This window comes from Macaca mulatta, chromosome 3 (genome assembly GCF_049350105.2).
Source record: "Macaca mulatta isolate MMU2019108-1 chromosome 3, T2T-MMU8v2.0, whole genome shotgun sequence".
Lineage (NCBI taxonomy): Eukaryota > Metazoa > Chordata > Mammalia > Primates > Cercopithecidae > Macaca > Macaca mulatta.
The window spans coordinates 182113167-182131611 of NC_133408.1; the positions used below are offsets into that span (position 1 = coordinate 182113167).

At 45.2% G+C, this 18445-nt stretch overlaps 1 long non-coding RNA gene and 1 gene segment (V, D, J or C); both read left to right on the plus strand.

The window, feature by feature from the left end:
* Window positions 1-5761: 5761 nt before the first annotated feature.
* Window positions 5762-14349, plus strand: LOC696075 (T cell receptor beta variable 4-1-like). The segment is given in 2 exon segments: window positions 5762-9580; window positions 9691-14349. Coding segments are annotated over 2 exon segments (525 nt in total).
* Window positions 14350-14355: 6 nt separating this feature from the next.
* LOC697234 (uncharacterized) lies at window positions 14356-18039 on the plus strand. The gene is made up of 3 exons (XR_013415667.1): window positions 14356-15969; window positions 16087-17416; window positions 17905-18039. It is a non-coding gene; the product is annotated as an uncharacterized LOC697234 (long non-coding RNA).
* Window positions 18040-18445: the final 406 nt, after the last annotated feature.

The window sequence follows — 18445 nt, forward strand, 5'->3', positions numbered from 1 at the left end:
TTCCCTTTTTTTCTCAGCTACTTAGGCAGCGATACAAAACTGGCAAATGACTTAGAGGGAAAAGTGGTCTGTTAGATCTCTCCTTTCTCCTTGAGATCCCAGTCCGTTAGGTTCTTACTGCCTCAGTAGCTCCAAATGCCTTCAAACATTTATCTTTATATTTTGTTAAGTTTATGTAGTTGTTTTTGATAAGAATGTTGTTCTGCAAAAATTCAGTCTATTAACTCCAAAAGCCAGTTTTTATATTTATTAAAGGTGAGGTAAAATTTTGTATGTTTGTATTTTAAATAGAAGCCTCTTGAAGAAAGGAAGGAGTGAGCCTCTCCGCCTTCCCATTTTTTTTTTTTCTTTTTGAGATAGAGTCTCGCTCATGTCACCCAGGCTGGAGTGCATTGGGGCGATCTCGGCACACTGCAACCTCCACCTCCCGGTTTCCAGTGATTCTCCTGCCTCAGCCTCTGGAGTAGCTGGGATTACAGGTGCATGCCACCACAACCGGCTAATTTTTGTATTTTGAGTAGAGACGGGGTTTCACCACATTGGCCAGGATGGTCTCGGCCTCTCAACCTCGTGATCCACCCACCTCGGCCTCCCAAAGTGTTGGGATTACAGGCATGAGCCACCGTGCCTGGCTGCATATCCCTATTTCTAAGACCTCTACCACCCTGCTGCCTTTGGTCCACCATGGGACAGAGTCTTGACACGTTTGACCTTTTACCACAAGGAGGAGCTGTGACTCTACTGAGATTAAGGAAACTCAGAGGAAGGACAGAGCATTCTCTGCATGGGAGACAGTTAAAAGAAATATCGGGTGTATTTGCAACAGGGGAAAATATTGTCTGCAGAAGCTGTGTTAATGCTGAAATGTGAGAGGTTAAATACAGACTGTTCATTTGCCTTGCTGTGCAGGTGCTTTTGTTCTAGCAAAGAGCCTAGACTGCCAGATTTGTTGCATGTGACCTTGCATGGGATGAGGAAGGGGGAGAGTTTGAGGCGGGAAAGAGGAGAGTTCACAGGCAGATGACAGTGGAGGACCCGCTCCTGAGAGGAATAAGAGAACCTCTGGATGCTGGGCCTCTGCTCCAGCTCAATCCTGCCATGAAATGACTTCCTGAGACCTGGGCAGTGAGCCTGACAAATCAGGGCTTCCTCGAGGGATCTTGCAAAGAGAGTAATTACCAAGGGAAATCTACTTATCAGACCAAAGAATACCTGCAGCACCATTCCCCTGACTTAAATGATGAAAGACTTAAGCTAGAAGGGGATTTTCTTTTCTTTTTCCTCTTCTGGATGTTCCTCTAAGTTCTTGGAGCAAGAGCTTGGAAGGATAGGAAACCTGTCTCCTGGGTCTGAGCAAATGGTTCATCAAAACTGCATCACCAGACTCCCTTCCAGCTTCCAGCTTCAACATCTATCCCTGTCTCACAAGACCCATGGAAGCTGGACTTGGCCAGATGTCAAAAGATGATGCCAAAACAGCTGCAGATGGGAAAGAAGGCGGCGTGGACAGACCTCCAGGATGCACATCTGAAACAGGCTCTTCATTTTGTTTTCACTACAGGCTCCTGTTTCGCCTTTTCAAAAAGCAGTTGAAATTTCCCTTACTTCTTGGAAATCCAAAAATACAGCAAAGATACATTTTATATAGGCGTTAGCTATTCAGCAGGAGGGAGCTTGAAAATATCTCTATACTCTACGATTTTCCACCATGCTGCCTGGAAGTGAAAGTCTAGCCAAACAGTTTAACAGGAAAACCATTAGCCGTCCTGTGGAGGTTAATTTTGCAGTTTATTTTGGAATGGAAAAAAAGCACGTATTAAGATAGGAAACTCATGTCTACATGCTAGAATCTAAATTTCTTAACTTTCTGTAGTATGAGCCATTTTCAAATCTGGTAAAGTCATAAAACCAGACTATTCAAAACGCACACTTCTAAGCTCAATATTAAATGTTTAAAGTGACTAACGTAAGAGTTGGAGAGTCAGGATCCCCCTGGACTTTTCGAACTTCTACCCTCACAAAGAAATCTAGAGTTTCTTCTCAGTAAAAAAAAACCAAAAGTGACATATAATCATTTTTCCTTGTTAGTAAATAATCTCTATCCATCATGGCATTGCATTTAATTTGTGTTAATTATTCCCCCAAACTTTGGGGGAATTGCCCAAATATAACACGGGGCTGAAATATTGGACAGCCAAAAATATCACCCATGTTCAAAATATGCATCGTGATATCATTCAGTTCGACGTGTTCTAGTTCTTCCGCAGCCTCCTGCCTCGTTCCCTTTGCCCCTACAACTCTCTGCCTTTTTGTGGATTAAGTTATCCCCAGGATAACATTATTATGTTTTCTTCCCCGTTTGAGTTTCTTGTTGGAAGCCTGACTCTTCCCAGGGATCCCAGCGTCTATCCTCTCTCCTTTCTGCAGCTTTTTTCCCCTTGGGCAGCAGAGTGGGCTCTGTTAGAAAAGAGGTACATCATCAATTCATTTGCTCCTTTTTGTACTCGGACCTTTTTTTTTTTTTTTTTTTTTTTTAAAACAGAGTCTTGCTCTGTCGCCCAGGCTGGAGTGCCTTGGCACGATCTCCGCTCACTGCAAGCTCCACCTCCCAAGTTCATGCCATTCTCCTGCCTCAGCCTCTAGAGTAGCTGGGACTACAGGCGCTCGACACCACGCCTGGTTAATTTTTTTGTGTTTTTCGTAGAGACGGGGTTTCCCCGTGTTAGCCAAGATGGCCTTGATCTCCTGACTTTGTGATCCACCCGCCTCGGCCTCCCAAAGTGCTGGGATTACAGGCGTGAGCCACTATTCCCCAGGCTGGACAATTCTTGATGGACAATAAAACACTTTTGCTTTTCATGTCTCCTGTAAAGCACAAAACAAAACAACAACCAGAACTAACATTGCCTCATGTGAGGTGAGTGTCTTTCTATCAGTTTCATTCCAGTGCCTCTCCCGGAGACTATCCATGTGATTTGGTAAAAACACTTGCGTAAGATAATGAGATACTTATTTATTTAAAGTTTACTCTTTAAGAATGGTTACATCTTTATGTAGTTATCATCACCATTGTATGTAGCCTCTTGTCATTTCACTATCTTCCCTCACTTCCATTCCTTCTTTGAAAGGCTTCCCATGTCAGCTGTGTGGTGCAATGAGATAGGTACTGAATAAGACTCACATCTAGGGGGTATCTAGTTGTGTTCACAGAATTTTAGAGCTAGACAGAGGGTTGAAAATTATTTATTTATGCCCATTGTTTCATAGATGAAGAAATGAGATGTTTTTAAAAAAGTGTTTAAATGTAAATAGTAACTATATTGCTGGCCTCCATGCAACCTGTATTTCATGTTCTTAGTCTACAGATAATGTGTGAATGTGTTTTTGCTCCTACGGGATTATAAGCACCATGAGAGTGAGAATATTGTTTACTCATGATTCGCACTAAGTAGCCATTCAATGACTGCAAACAAATAAAGCATGCTTGAAGTTCCAAGAAGGATGGTGGTCATTTTTCTTTTGTTTAGTACTAGTTGTGTGTTTAGCAAATCACAAATGAACCATCAGGGTCTGTCTTTGGAGGGGTTTCACCATTAGATGACAGCATTACCAAAGTTAGTGTGTGTGTGTGTGTGTGTGTGTGTGTGTGTTGTGTGTGTGTGCATGCACGTGCATGCGTGCATATGTGTGTGTGTGAGAAATGCCTTTCTAGCAGTGCTGGTCCCTGGTTTTCCTCCTAGAGGTTGCTGCCCTGGGGCCACTGACAGAGGCACTGAGGTCTGAGTGCTGGGCCTTGCTCACCACGGCAGGAGGAGCTGTGGCCCGACCACACCCCTGAAGCTGGGTGGATGATGCCTGGCAGAAAAGAGGAGTACCATCGGCAAGAATAAAGGGGACAGGAGTCCTCAACAGGGGATAATTCAGAAAACACGAAGGCATGTTGTGTTGTCACATTGGCATCAGGTAGGTAGGGCCCAAGGATGCCACTAAGCATCCTACCTGCACAGGTCAGCCCCCCACAACAAACAATCACCTGATCCAACATGGCACTCAGGCTGAAATTGAGAAACTCTGCAATAAGCTTGTGTTGTAAACTTTGTACCAAGAAGGAGGATTATCAGCAGACAATTCAAGGGCAATACCGTCACCTACTTTTGTTTTCCCTGACTGCCGTGTTGTTGACCTCCATCGCCATTCTTTCCCAGCACACGGTGTCTGCATGTTGTCCAACAGCCTCCTGTTTCCTCATAGATCTACCCCTTGGACAGATAAGAACATCAGAGGGAGCAGGGCTGCAGTTCACTCCCAACAATGACCCTTGAACAGGGTTTTCTCTGAACTAGCATCACAGTCATGTGGGTTAGGTGGCTGTAGCTGGTACTCAGGTGAAATCTCAGGCCAGTCTCTTCTGAATCAGGGGGACTGCTGACCATTAATCAGAACTTCACGTGAACAAAGATTCAAGAGAGCAAAACAATGTTCTGCTTTATTGTGAAGGGGAAGCAAAGGATCCAGAGAGGAACAGCAGCCTGACTCTCGGGGAAGGGCATGAAAGGGAGAGGAAGGGAGGAGATGGTCAATCTGGGGTAAGAAGTGAGGAGGGAGGGGGCTGATGGCACAGGAATGACTGCCAGAGACACACCCTGGAGGCCACAATTCAACCCTCTCAACTATTCCCAGAAGTTCCAAAAAATCCTTTAAAGCAGCAAGTGAAGGGTGTGAAAAGCAGGAGCCATGCTAGAGGAGAGCCTGGGAATGGGGAAATGATTACAGGCTGTGACCTCACTGGCGCAGCCCCTCTCAGCGGCAGTGGAAAGCACAGCCTAGACTTCTCACCACCGCACACCAGAATCCTGCCCCAGGCCTTGCCTGGTCTGCCTGACTCTGCCATGGGCTGCAGGCTCCTCTGCTGTGTGGCCCTCTGCCTCCTCCAAGCAGGTGAGTCCTGGGCCCAGGTGACATGATCCTGTTGGAGTCCCTAAACCTTTTCACCATGACGACAGCAGGCTACCTCCTGGGATTTGCCTGAATTCTGCTTCTTTCCTTTACAGGTTCCTTGGACACAGCTGTTTCCCAGACTCCAAAATACCTGGTCACACAGACAGGAAAGAACGAGTACCTTAAATGTGAACAAAATCTGGGTCATGATACTATGTATTGGTATAAGCAGGACTCTAAGAAATTGCTGAAGATAATGTTTAGCTACAATAACAAGCAGCTCATTATAAATGAAACAGTTCCAAATCGCATCTCACCTGACTCTCCAGACAAAGCTCATTTAAATCTTCACATCAAGTCCCTGGAGCTTGGTGACTCTGCTGTATATTTCTGTGCCAGCAGCCAAGGCACAGCCCTGCAGAGTCACCGCATTCCTGTGCACAAACTTCCCAGCTCAGCCAGGAAGCTGTGGGCCAGTGTGTGCACCTGCACCCAAGGCTCCAGTCTCCACTGTCTGATGGCCTCTGATGGAGTTTCAGTCTGTAGTACAGACGGCTAGTGCACCCAGTGGAGAAATCCTCTATTTTACGCACACGAAAGTCTCACAGAATTGTTTCTCAGCTAGAGCAGGGCTTCACAACAAAGCCACTGAAGTATTAGGGCTCCACAAACAAAAACGGAGCCTGTCCCATGCACTGAAGATCTGAACTGGTGGAGGAAGCTATTTCTTGTCTTTCTGTGCTGCACACATGTGTCCATATTTTATATAACATTATGAAAAAAAATATGATTGCTAAAAATGGTTGATGAGCACAAGCATAAAGGAGGGGGAAGGAAATATTTCTAAGATCAAGAGACAATTCTGATGATCAGTAAATACTTTATTTAACAGGAAAATATTTGGAGAGGCATGAAATTCCATGGCAATAGGTAAACTAGAAAGTGTTGAGGAGAAGCCGGTGGAGGCAGCCTCGTGCATTGTAGGCTCCTTCTTTTCAAGAAGGGTGACCAGCAAGCGTCGCTTCCAATTCTGATGAAGGTCATCTTGAACTCTCCTCAAGAGTAGGCAATAGTCAGATGACTGAGGATATTGGGAGACCTGAAAGGACTTTGGACACAAATCTCTAGGCAGTGGTGAGCCATTGGTCCTACTCCAAGTGAAACAACATGACGAAACTGATATTTTGGTACAGGAACACTGGTAGTAGTATGCATCAGAAAGGAGATAGATTTTTGGGTGGCATGAAGAATTAGGAGACTTCTAAATATCCTACATGAAAGATTAGAAAGAGTTTATGTGAAGCATTGTGGACAACATAGGCTTGAGGCTCTGGATTATGTTATTTCTTGGAAATAATATTGGGTTTTATTCTGGGAGGGTTGAATATATGACTAGCTAGGGTCTACTTCAGCTTTGCCCTCCCTTTTAGGGAGCCCCAGCATGTGGTCAGCTTTGCTAGTGCATGCCTTTCCAGGGTCTTAGTGGGAATCACGGTGTTCCCACCACGACTCTCCACTCTCACTGGGTCTGAATGCCAATCCCTTCTGGCCCTGAGTATCTTCTGACATCCCTACCCATGTCTTCAGCCTTCCAGAGTTTGTTCCCTGCTGGGCCTTCAGGAGTGCCACCCTCTGCATGCACAACTTAGGATCTGGCCCACAAAGAAAAATAAAAAATAAAAAAAAATTTCTTATACAGGTTCTTGGGGCTCCTTGTTAGTACTCTGTGTCCTAAATCCCAGCTGTCTAGGAGTCAGTTATGTCCTCTTATCTTCAATCACATATACTACTTCTATTTTATATAAATATGTTTACTTGGCTTCTCTTCATGTTTACCATTCCACTTTTCGCTCTTCTTTTCAATTCACACGAACCTGAGATCATTTTCCTTCTTAGGTCCATCCCTAATTCAGATGACTTGAGCTCTCTGGTCACCACCCCTTGTTGTGGGAAACGCTTATGTTAGCTTTTATCCTCAGGACAATTAAACCTTTCACTTTCACCATTTTTCAAGTTTTCAGTTTAAATTCTATTGCTTTATTTTTATTTCCTTTGCAATTTGGTTTACTTATTGGGAACCAAACATACAATACGATTTTATTTGTTCGCATTTGTTCTACTTCTTTGTAGAAGGGCCAAAGTATTTTCTTGCTGAAGTAGATACCAATTGAAACAATTTTAATGGTAATGATACTAGTGTTTAAAATAAGGCAATTTTAGGTTTTTATCTAGTGAATAGAATATCTCCAACTGTAGCAGGTTAGAGATCGATCCTATATGTAACCTGTTGAGAAGGAGAATATTAAACACCCTTAAATTCTAATCTACATCCTTTACATTTTTTATGTTTGTTTTTCGGGCCACATTGAAAATCTGATGAAATTTATACATTAGAAGAATGCTAAAGTTTTCCTCCTGACCGAGCACATCCCCAGGTTAAAACAAATCTAAATTATAAACCCTTGACTTAAATCATGGATAAGTGTCTTATCGCAGTGTAGATTTACATATAATATGGATTTACGACCGTAATCTCAGTCCTACAATTATAATTATCATCACAAAATGGTAATACCACTGTAATACAACAATAAATAGATGGTAAAAATCATTTAGAAAGTATGGATCATCTCATTTTGTGTTTATTTGTGTTCATTTGTATCTTTAAATGGTCTAGAATGAAAAGTCAATATGGGCATAGCAGTACATTTTAAGAAAATTGATGATATTCTAATAACTAAATGGTCACAAAGCATAAATAGCTTATGCAGTGAAGTAGAGAAGACCCATAGGAAGTCATCCAGCTGGTTTCTAGTTGGAAAGTTCTCCGCAGAGCTGATGACCAATTTGGTTTCTAACATTTGAGAAATGGAAGGGCTTTGGAGATCATCTCATTTCCGCTCTCCTGATTTAATATGTGAGGAAATATGGCATCACATATATGAAGTGATTGAACAATGACATACTGATTATATGTCTCAAACTTTATGTAAGATACATTTTTATTCTTTAGTTGTTTTCTGAATATGTTGACTTGCCCTACTCAAATAGAATTCTGGGGGTGAAAATGTTGGTGACTTTCTGCTTGCTCCTAGCTGTTAGTCAAGGAGTATTTGTTGAACAAGTCAGACTGGCCCATAAGTTCCAGAGGGCTGGGGTACTGTCTGTTCTGCTCATTACTAGGGATCCAGACACAGATAATTTTCTTTTCTTTTCTTTTCTTTCCTTTTCTTTGTTTCATTTCATTTCATTTCATTTCATTTCTTTTCTTTTCTTTTTTTTCTTTTGAGGGGCTTAGTGGGTGCAGGGTCTTACTCTGTCCTGAGTGCAGTGATGCAATCAAGACTCACTACAGTCTTGACTTCCATGGCTCAAGCGATCCTTCTACTTCAGCCTCTTGAATAGCTGGGACTACAGACATGCACCGTTACATCTGGCTAATTTTTGGCAATTTTTGTAGAGATAAGGTGTTGCAATGGTGCCCAGACTCAGACATAGACAATTTCTGTTGAGTAAAAATTTAGAATGTCTTAGGTGTGGGGATACCTGGTGTTCCGGCTGCTGACTCTCTGTGTTGTTGCCAACACTTCCTTCCTCTTCATTCTCCCCTGGCCTTTGAAACCCATCCCTGCTGCTCAGGGATGTGGGATATGGATCTAGTCTGGATTCTGACACTGGGTTGGTGAGTGGCCAAATGCTGCTTTGGCCACAGGGAGGAGCTGTGCTCTCGTGAAACCTCTGAGGCAGGGACCTGGGGAAGGGATAGAGAGTGAGAGGAGAGATGGGCCAGGAGGGATCTTGCCCATGGGGAACCATCCGTACCTCGAATGAGAGCATGGCTGTACTCAGGTCAAGCACACTGACATCAGCTTCAAGCTGATTTCCCTTTCCTTTGCACCACACACCTTGCGTTGTTCCTTTTCCAGCATCCTGTGTATGTTAGCTCGAAGCCCAGCCAAGCCTCATGCCCTCCGCTTCAGGGACAGAGGGTGGCTCATCCCTTTCGTGCTCCCTCAGCTCCCTCCCCAGTGCCTGGTTGCTGGTTGGCATCAGCCATGCCTTTGAATGATGGGCACTGGTCCACACTGCATCTGTGGTCATGCAGTCATCCTCCCTCCACAGAGCCCGGCAAAAAGGGCTCCACCGTGCTTAGACATTAAGGGAAGGGACATTTTGAATGCTTCTGTCTTGTGTGATCCCGCAGGACAGAAGGAGATTCCTTGAACGGGAGTGGTCTGTTGCTGAGAGGGGTCCTGAAAGACAGGGAGACAGAGATAGAGGGAGGATCCACTTAATGAGGAAGCAGCTGAGAGCAAAGAGCCCCTGCCAGAGGAATATCCTTGGGGGGTAAAAAGCTGGCTCTGTCCTTTCTGCCCAGCCCATTCATCCCAGCCCAGACTATTCAAATCTACCTTCTATCAGGACCCAGAAAGGATGTAAAATGGCCAGGAATAATTATACCCTGGGTCTGGGGAAGCTGTCAGGAGCAGTGACATCACAGGGAAAACCACCAATCAGGGCCAAGGAGACCAGAGCCCAGTGCCTCACCCAGAGGACCCCAGTCAGAGGCCTCATCTCAGACCGGACGCTAGCATGGGCTGCAGGCTGCTCTGCTGTGTGGTTCTCTGTCTCCTGGGAGCAGGTGAGTTGGCTTTAAATCGACTGTCCTTGAACTCCAAGCCTTTTCCTTGTGGCTGCAGCAACAACCCTCCTCCTGGGCTCTGCCTGAATTTTGTCCCTGTTTCCCTACAGTCCCCATAGACAGTGGAGTTACCCAAACACCAAAGCACCTGGTCATGGGAATGACAAACAAGAAGTCTTTGAAATGTGAACAACATATGGGACACAGGGCTGTGTACTGGTACAAGCAGAAAGTTAAGAAGCCGCCGGAGATCATGTTTATGTACAACTATGAGAAACTCTCTATTAATGAAAGTGTGCCCAGTCGCTTCTCACCTGAATGCCCAGACAGCTCTCTCTTATACCTTCACCTACGCGCCCTGCAGCCAGAAGACTCAGCCCTGTATCTCTGCGCCAGCAGCCAAGACACAGCCTTGCAGAGTCATCGCTTTCCTGTGCAGAAACCTTCGGGGCCTGCCGGGAAGCTGTGGGGGCCACGGAGGGCTCGGGTGAGCATTTCCTGCAAGAGCCCCGACAGAAGCTTCAGAACATCACAGCACCTGCTAATTCATCCATGCGGCAACTTTACATCCTGTGCACATATTTAGAGTGTGGGTTTTCTTTTGCCTGAGTGTGACTCTGCCCTGCCAACTGATTTGAAAAAATGATAAACATATTCAGATCTACTTTTTAAAAATGCTTTTTTAAATCATGAAATAGGCCGGGCATGGTGGCTCACCCCTGTGATCCCAGCACTTTGGGAGGCCGAGAAGGGCGGATCATGAGGTCAGGAGTTTGAAACCTGCTTGGCCTATATGGTGAAATCCCGTCACTACTAAAAATACAAAAAATTAGCTGGGCATGGTGGCACGCGCCTGTAGTCCCAGCTCTGTAGTCCCAGCTACTCAGGAGGCTGAGACAGAGAATTGCTTGGACCTGGAAAGCAGAGGTTGCAATAAGCCAAGATTGCACCACTTTACTCCAGCCTGGACAACACAGTGAGATTCCATCTCAAAAAAAAAAGAAAAAGAAAAAGAAATCATGAAATAAAGCAAACATCCTCTAAAAAAGATTGTTTAGCTTAAGGTTACATAAGAACCCTCCAAGCAATCACCTGTGTCACCACCGAGTCACACCCTGCACTGAGCCAGACACCATCCTGCGAGGAATTCAGTTCTCCTGACACTTCATGCTCAGTGGTTTCCATGACTCTTCTTTGGGACCAAGGGTTCCCTTCGTTATAGGTTTTTGTCATGCAGAGTCAAGCAGCTCTGAGCATTGGGAAATCAGAGAACGAACTTCCAGGCAAGGATCCCAGTGTAGAAGCCAGCTGGAGAGGACAGTAAGAGACTCACCCTTTGAGAAATGGGTTTGAGAAATATGCATCTATTTTCACCACTTCTATTATTCTATATTCCTGCTTGTCTATTCCTTAATTTCTCCTTTTAACACTCAAAGCTAGACTGTGATTTCTAGCTCTGATCAAAGCTCCAAATGTGCACAGACACCTTCTCTGAACCCTTCAGGCAGCAAACGTGCCTCTGTCTGCTCCCCTTGCTGCAGAGCCCGTGGATCATGGTCTAGAAGCTTCCTGACTCATCCACTCTCCTTCCCTCAGCTGGAAGTCTCCTTGTTGGTTTCAGGCCTCAGCTCCTCCCTGGATTTCCTCTCCAGACTGACACTTGAAGGATTATGTTTCCCACTTTGTTCTCTTTATTCCCAATGCCCTGCCCTACCTCCACCCTTATAAGGCCCCAATTTGTTAGATACTAACCCTTTCTGTTCTTCTTGGTGCCCTTTTAAAATGTTGCGTGTGTTGCTGTTATAACTTCAATTTTGTTGCAGGCTTTGATTTCCTTACCTGTTCCTTCAACTAGATTATGAGCTTCTGAAAAAATATTATATGTCAAAATCCCCAGTTTATGACACTGTCTCTGGCCTAGAGTAAATGCTAAGCTCCTTCTTTGCTGCATTGGGGACTTAAGCCTTGTCCAAAACATCCCCACCAATAGTCCAATAGTCCTCCAGCCTCCACTGTGGACAGGAAACCACTGTACCTACTTCTGGAAAATTCTTCCTCCTGTCGAGCCCGAAAGTCTTCTCCTCAGGGCTATGAATCTTTTGCTCTCAGTCTTATACCTTGGGAACATGGGATCAGGAGAGGCACAGTAAGAAGGTAAGTAGTCAACAAAGCCAAAAGAAGAGTGTGGGTTCTAAAATAGTTAAAGATGAGTCGGATAAGTGAAAACTCCAGCCCAGCAAATACACATATTTCTCTTTAGGTAGCAGTTACAAATTGTGAAAGCCAATGTCAAAAGTGTCTCCCCATTCCGGGGACATAGCATGCCCGGTACTAGTAGTCAAAGCTGATGCTGGCTTCTTTGTAGATAATCTAGCGGAAATAGTTTCTTAGAAAAAAATAGTTGGAACGGGACTAGGTAGATTGCTCTAAGATCTGCCTTGAAGTCCTCTCCTTCAAAAAACCTTCTCTCATTGTGTCAATCCCCAACTGATAACTGGTTTTCTACATAGTCTTTGAATGCTGATGAGAATAGCTTGTGCCCCATTATTTGATGATCCGCCAAATATCACCCAGTGATTTTAAAAAGTCGTTTCAGCTCAATGTTGGCTCAGTCTCACCATCTAGAATATTCACACACACTAAAAACAAAGATGTATGTCCTATGGGCTTTTTTCATTGTAGTGATTTATTTTTCCCTTTCACATGGTACCCATCGCAATCAGAGTCTTTCTATATATTTGTAGTCAGAGGTGTTCACTAAGCAGAACAGAGCATGGGATCAGTCCTTGAGGAACTGAGACTTCAGGCAGGCCTTCAAATGCTGAGAAGAAAACATCTGGTTGTGGTTCTCAAGCCTTTGGTCCTAGCAAGAATGACTGTGCACCTGAAAATATTGGAAGGGGACCCCCAGCTCCTACTTTCAAGGGAGAGAATGGAAAGAGGCATGTGGTGGGCTATAAGGAGCAGCTGCTGTTGTACCTTTAAGGTGTTCTGCAAATGCTGGCAGGTGAGGCGGGTGGTTGCATGAGGAAGGAGAAAAGAGAAAGTGATTAAGATACAGCCTGTGACCTTAGGAAGATCCAATTGAGTAAGGGAGACAAGTACTCACAAGAACGTGTGTTAGTATGGAAGGAAAACCCTAGGATTTTTAGAAAGATGAAATTGGCATTGCTCCCTGAAGAACAAGGTGAAGAATCATAAAACTACACAGGGCTCAGAGAAGCCCAGACGGATCAAGTACAAGCAAACTCACTAGTTGCAACCATCACCCCATACACTAAGAAGATTTTCCTAAAAGGTCCTGAGGCCTTCCCTGCTCATCACCCATGTCAGGTGCCTCAAGTTATGCAATAAAGACACTGTGACATGATATACAGTGGACCAAAGTGGTGCGTTTCTTTGTATCTGTGTAGAAGGGAGGCCTGTTGGAAGGAGATAGAGACCATGCAGCATGTGGAAAGTGTCTCCGCAAAAGTGGAGTGAGTCCAGATGGGGTGTGGAAAGCAGCCTCCTGCAGATTGTGGAAGCCCCAGCAAATTGCAAAGGGCACTGGGTGGGGCAAGGCATCCCTTGTGTGGTGTGTTAGAAATTGGACTGAGGTGAGGAGAGTTTCAATTCTCCTGGGTGGTCTCCCTGGCACAGGAAGTCAGAACTTGAATGTAGGGATAAGGCCATTTACAAAGGAGAGATGGTGGCAGCCGCAGCATACATGTAGTTACATGCAAAGGGATTGATCAAATATGCAGATTTATATGGATAACAAAACCAGTCTTCTCAGTGTTCGATAAGGAAGTTGCAAATATGGAAAGAGAGAAGAGTTGACACAACAATAAACATAATATTGGATGGGAACTGGTGTGAACTCATTGCTTCTTAATATGTCTAAAGAGGAATTAAAGATACCTGTAAATATATATGTACTGTGAATACACATGTGTATGTACAGCTCTGTCCACTGTGACGCCTAATAGTAGTTCACCCCGGAGGCACCCCAAAACATCTAGTGTCCATATTCTGTTTTGTAAATACCATTGTCCACTAGAAGGAACCAGAACTTTTGGACAAATAGTAGATACCAAGACAGGCAGGAAAAGCCTAGAACCCCTTGTGCCATCAAGTAAGGAAATGCTCAAAGAATGATGGGAAACCTGACAGGAAGGAGAATTTAAGAATTAACAATCCCTCTATTTCCATATCTCCTTTGGACAATGCTTCATCAACATTTAAACATTATTATTTATAAATAAAGCCTTTGAAATAAAAATTATTTTTATCAGTTACATTCCAGCCTTACATACTGAGACTATGTCCTGATTTCTGAGGAGGTACAGATACAAATATACCAATGCCAACCATAGCACATTAGAAACACAATTTTTAAGTGCTTAGACCTACCTTTTACCTGTGGATTTTACTGTTTTCCATTCCACCCATCTATTTGTTGGCCAATTAAGCAAATACGTATTAAGCCCCTGCACTCTGTAAAGTATTTTGACAGGGGCCGTGAACCATGGGAGCTTCTGGCACAGCAGCCTGGTGAAGTCTATCCTGCTTGGCTTTCATTGTTTCAGAGCTGTGTAGAGTTGGAGAAAATTATTTCAGTCTCTCCCCACATCCAGATTTCAAGGATGAGAAAATGAGGTTGGTAGATGAAATGATTTAGACACCGAAACACCAATTACTTTAACCTTCCTAAAGCATACCATGTAAAACGTTCCAAATTAGATGTTATCTGTAAAGATGTCAAACATGTGTTTGTTTTGTTTTGTTTTTTTGAGACAGAATCTTGCTCTGTCGCCCAGGCTGGAGTGCAGTGGCGTGATCTTGGCTCACTGCAACCTCTGCCTCCCAAGTTCAAGTGATTCTCCTGCCTCAGCCTCCTGAGTATCTGGGACTTCAGGTGCACGCCACGCCCACCAGCTAAGTTTTTTTTTTTTTTGTATTTTTAGTAGAGATGACATCTCACCACATTGGCTAGGCTGGTCTGAAACTCATGACCTCGTATTCCACCCACCTCTACCTCCCAAAGTGCTAGGATTACAGGCGTGAGGCACCGTGCCCAGCTCCCGTCAAACATGTCTTATAGCTCCTGTAATCCCTGAAGCACTTTGAGAATGTGAACATTATTCACAAAAGCTTTTTGAACAAATTAAAATGGTCCATGTGCCCATGAGAGTTGGTTTTATTCATTGCTCTATTCCTGGTCCTCAAACGGTGCCTGACATATAGTTCTGTGTTCCATAAATACCTAGTAGATCATATTATTTTGATATCTTAAGTGTGTATTTGGAGGCTGTTGGAGGCGTTTCACCAGTAAGGGGCAGTGAGAGTTGCTAAGCCTTTACTTCGGCGTTTCAAATGTCTTCTTGCTTTGTGTATTCCCCTGTGGAATCCCTTTGTGTATCTATGCTCCCAGTGCTGTATCTGGAGGACTGTGGGCAGATGGCTGAGAAGAGGGCCATGTGCCTCTTTCACCACCAGGAGGAGTTGTGACTTTAGGGACATTCTCAAGTCAAGTGGAGGGAGGAGAAGAGAGGCAGGAGGAAGGAAAGGACTAAGGAAGGAATCAAATGCTCTGGCATCAGAGTTTGCTCCTGTGCTAGTTGAGAGATCATGTGTAGACAACATGAAGACACTAAAGTCCATTCCACCTGGACCTGCGTAGCCTCATCTCTGCAGTCCTTCTGCTCATGCTTGGAGGGCCTCCTGTTATTCGAGTCTGTGTTCAGGTCTGTCATCCTAAGTAGGTGAGATGCTCCCTGGGGGTAGGGGTCGCAGATTATTCCTCTCGTGCTCCCTCAGCACCCACTGAAGGGTGCTCCCTCCCTAGTTGGCATCACATTACTGGGTCTTAAACTTATGCACAGCTGGCCCCAGGGAAGGGCTCAGCTGAGCCTGCTGAGGAGGCCTCCTGGAGTTCACTGAAATGAGAGAGGGGAGCCGGAGTGCACTCGTCCTAGGTCCAAGACAGGCATGGGGAATGCATCTGCCCAAAGGGAAGGGGTCTGTATGATGGGGAGGAGGGGACCCACAAGTAGAAAGAGGAAGGAGAGATCCAGTTATTCATTATGGGGAGGACGGGCAGTGGCTAAGAAAAAACCAACGGTCTGAGGAAGCTGCCGTGCACACCTGCCCTGACAAGCTAGTCTAAACCCACCTCTTGAGGTGCCTGCACAAAGCTTGAAAGGGAAAGAGGAAGTGTGAGCTGTAGACACTAACAGTGACACCAACAGGAGCGGAGACTTCCCAAGCAGCCCCTGTCTCAGGGCCAGGGAAGCACACCCACAAGACCAGAATGCCAAGCAGGGAGACTCAGGGTCCCCACGCCTCTGCCCGTGTGACCCTGCCATGGGCTGCAGCCTCCACTGTGGTGTGGTCCATTGTCTCAGGTGAGTCCTGGATACAGGTGGGACATTTCTGTCCTTGAATTTTTTGCTTTTTTCATGGAACTGCCTCAGAATACTCTGTCCTAGGCTTAGTCTGAATTTGGCTTCTTATTTTCACAGGCCCCACAGATACTGGAATTACCCAGACACCAAAATACCTGGTCACAGCAATGAGGAGTAAAAGGACGATGAAACGTGAGCATCTGGGACATGATTCTATGTACTGCTACAGACAGAAAGCTAAGAAATCCCTGGAGTTCATGTTTTACTACAACTATAAGGAACTCATTCAAAACGAGACTGTGCCAACACAGTGTCACACCTGAATGCCAACAGCTCTTGTGTACACCTTCATGTGGTCATGCTGCAGCTAGAAGACTCAGCTGTGAATCTCTGTTTCAGCAGCCAAGGCACAACCCTGCAGAGTCATCGCCTCCCTATGCACAAACCTCCTGGGTCTAGTGAAGAACCCGTGGGGGCAACATGTCCAGCTGAGCCTCAACACTCAGTTGAGCATTCCGGAGGGCCTCGGCAGAAATCTCAGACTATAATACTGTCATTTATTGGATGTGACAATTGCCCAGACACCTGCAGCCCACGTCCTGACTTTGTCTTGAATGAGACTGTGCCTGAACTTGAATGCAGGACAGATGCTGTCAAGTTTAAGTTGTTCCAAGTATCTTCCAGTTCGTTTGTGCCTCAGGAAATCTTGTGTGTAGCATTTAACACTCTGGCCACACCAATCTGCCTTCCAATATGAACCTTTTTTATTTATCTTTCCACCCAAGTTAGACCCTGGATCTCACCCCTCATCCCAGCTCAAAATCTGCTCAGACCTTTTCTTTTGTTTTTTGTTTGCTTGTTTGTTTTTAGATGAAGTCTCACTCTGTCACCAGGCTGGACTAGTGCAGTGGCGTGATCTCGGTTCACTGCCACCTCCACCTCCCAGGTTCAAGCAATTCTCCTGCCTCAGCCTTCTGGGTAGCTGGAATGACAGGCGCCTGCCACCACAACCAGCTAATTTTTGTATTTTTAGTAGAGACGTGGTTTTGCCATGTTGGCCAGGATGGTCTCAAACTCTTAACTCCTTGATTTGCCCCCGTCGGGCTCCCAAAGTGCTGGGATTACAGGCGTGAACCACCGCACCCGGCAGCTCCTTTTTCTTTTTTTTTTAAATAAAGAATACCCAATGCCCTCCTCAGGTGGCTGTATCATGACTGACCCTGAGGACAGTGGTTCCCCATGGGGTTTGCATCATTGTTCTCTAGTTCACTCTCCCTGGGGCATGTGCAGAGTTTCAACTTCTTGTTGGCTTCTCTCTTCCACTCAGTATTTAAAACTTTCAAACTTGATTGTTTTTCCTTCTGTCTCTTTAATCCTAATACCAAGTTTTCGCGGCATCCATTATCAGCCATGGAGTCTGTTGCACCTGAATTGTTGCTCACAGCAGGTAATAAGAGAAGGCGACCTCCTGGAATTTCTGAGCCGGACTTTGTACTCAGGGTTACCTTGCTAAGCCCCGTATTTTCCAGCACTGCTCTTAATAATTAACGGCCCTCAGTCCTGCACACACCGTCAGACCCCTGAGCAGAGCCCTGCACTGTCAGGTTTCTGCACCAACACAAAGGATCCCTCCTCTCTCCTATAGAGGGCGCTCCAGGGACGGTGGGTGTTGCCCCAGACACCAGCAATTCTGCCAGACCTTGCCTGGGGTCCATGGGAACTCAAAATGCCACTCATTTCCTCCACAGGACCAGATGCCTGAGCTAGGAGAGCCCTCATTCCTGCTGTGATCCTGCCATGGATACCTGGCTCCTATGTTGGGCAATTTTTAGTCTCTTGAAAGCAGGTCGATGCTTAGGACTCTAGGAGATTCTTGTTTAGAACTTACCTAAGACAATTCTAAACCATTCTCTTAATCTTCTTCTTTTCCCACAGGACACACAGAACCTGAAGTCACCCAGACTCCCAGCCATCAGGTCACACAGATGGGACAGGAAGTGATCTTGCGGTGTGTCCCCATCTCTAATCATTTCTACTTCTATTGGTACAGACAAATCTTGGGGCAGAAAGTCGAGTTTCTGGTTTCCTTCTATAATGGTAAGATCTCAGAGCAGTCTGAAATATTTGAAGATCGATTCTCAGTTGGAAGGTCTGATGGAGTACATTTCACGCTGAAGATCAAGTCCACAAAGCTGGAGGACTCAGCCACATACTTCTGTGCCAGCAGTGAAGCCACAGCCTTGCAAAGACACCTCCAGCCTGTTCAAAAACCCTCATAGATCTGCCTCCCTCCCAGCCGCCAGCACCCACTTCCTGTCTAAGAAAAGGAAGTCTCTGGTTGGGTTTGTTCTTGCTGCCGTCTCCAAATAAACAGATATCCGAAATTGAATTAACAAAGATATGTTGGACAGGAATGTCCAGATGCTGTAGGATTTGAAGAATGTTTACAGATACTACAGAGTGTGATGGTGGGCTC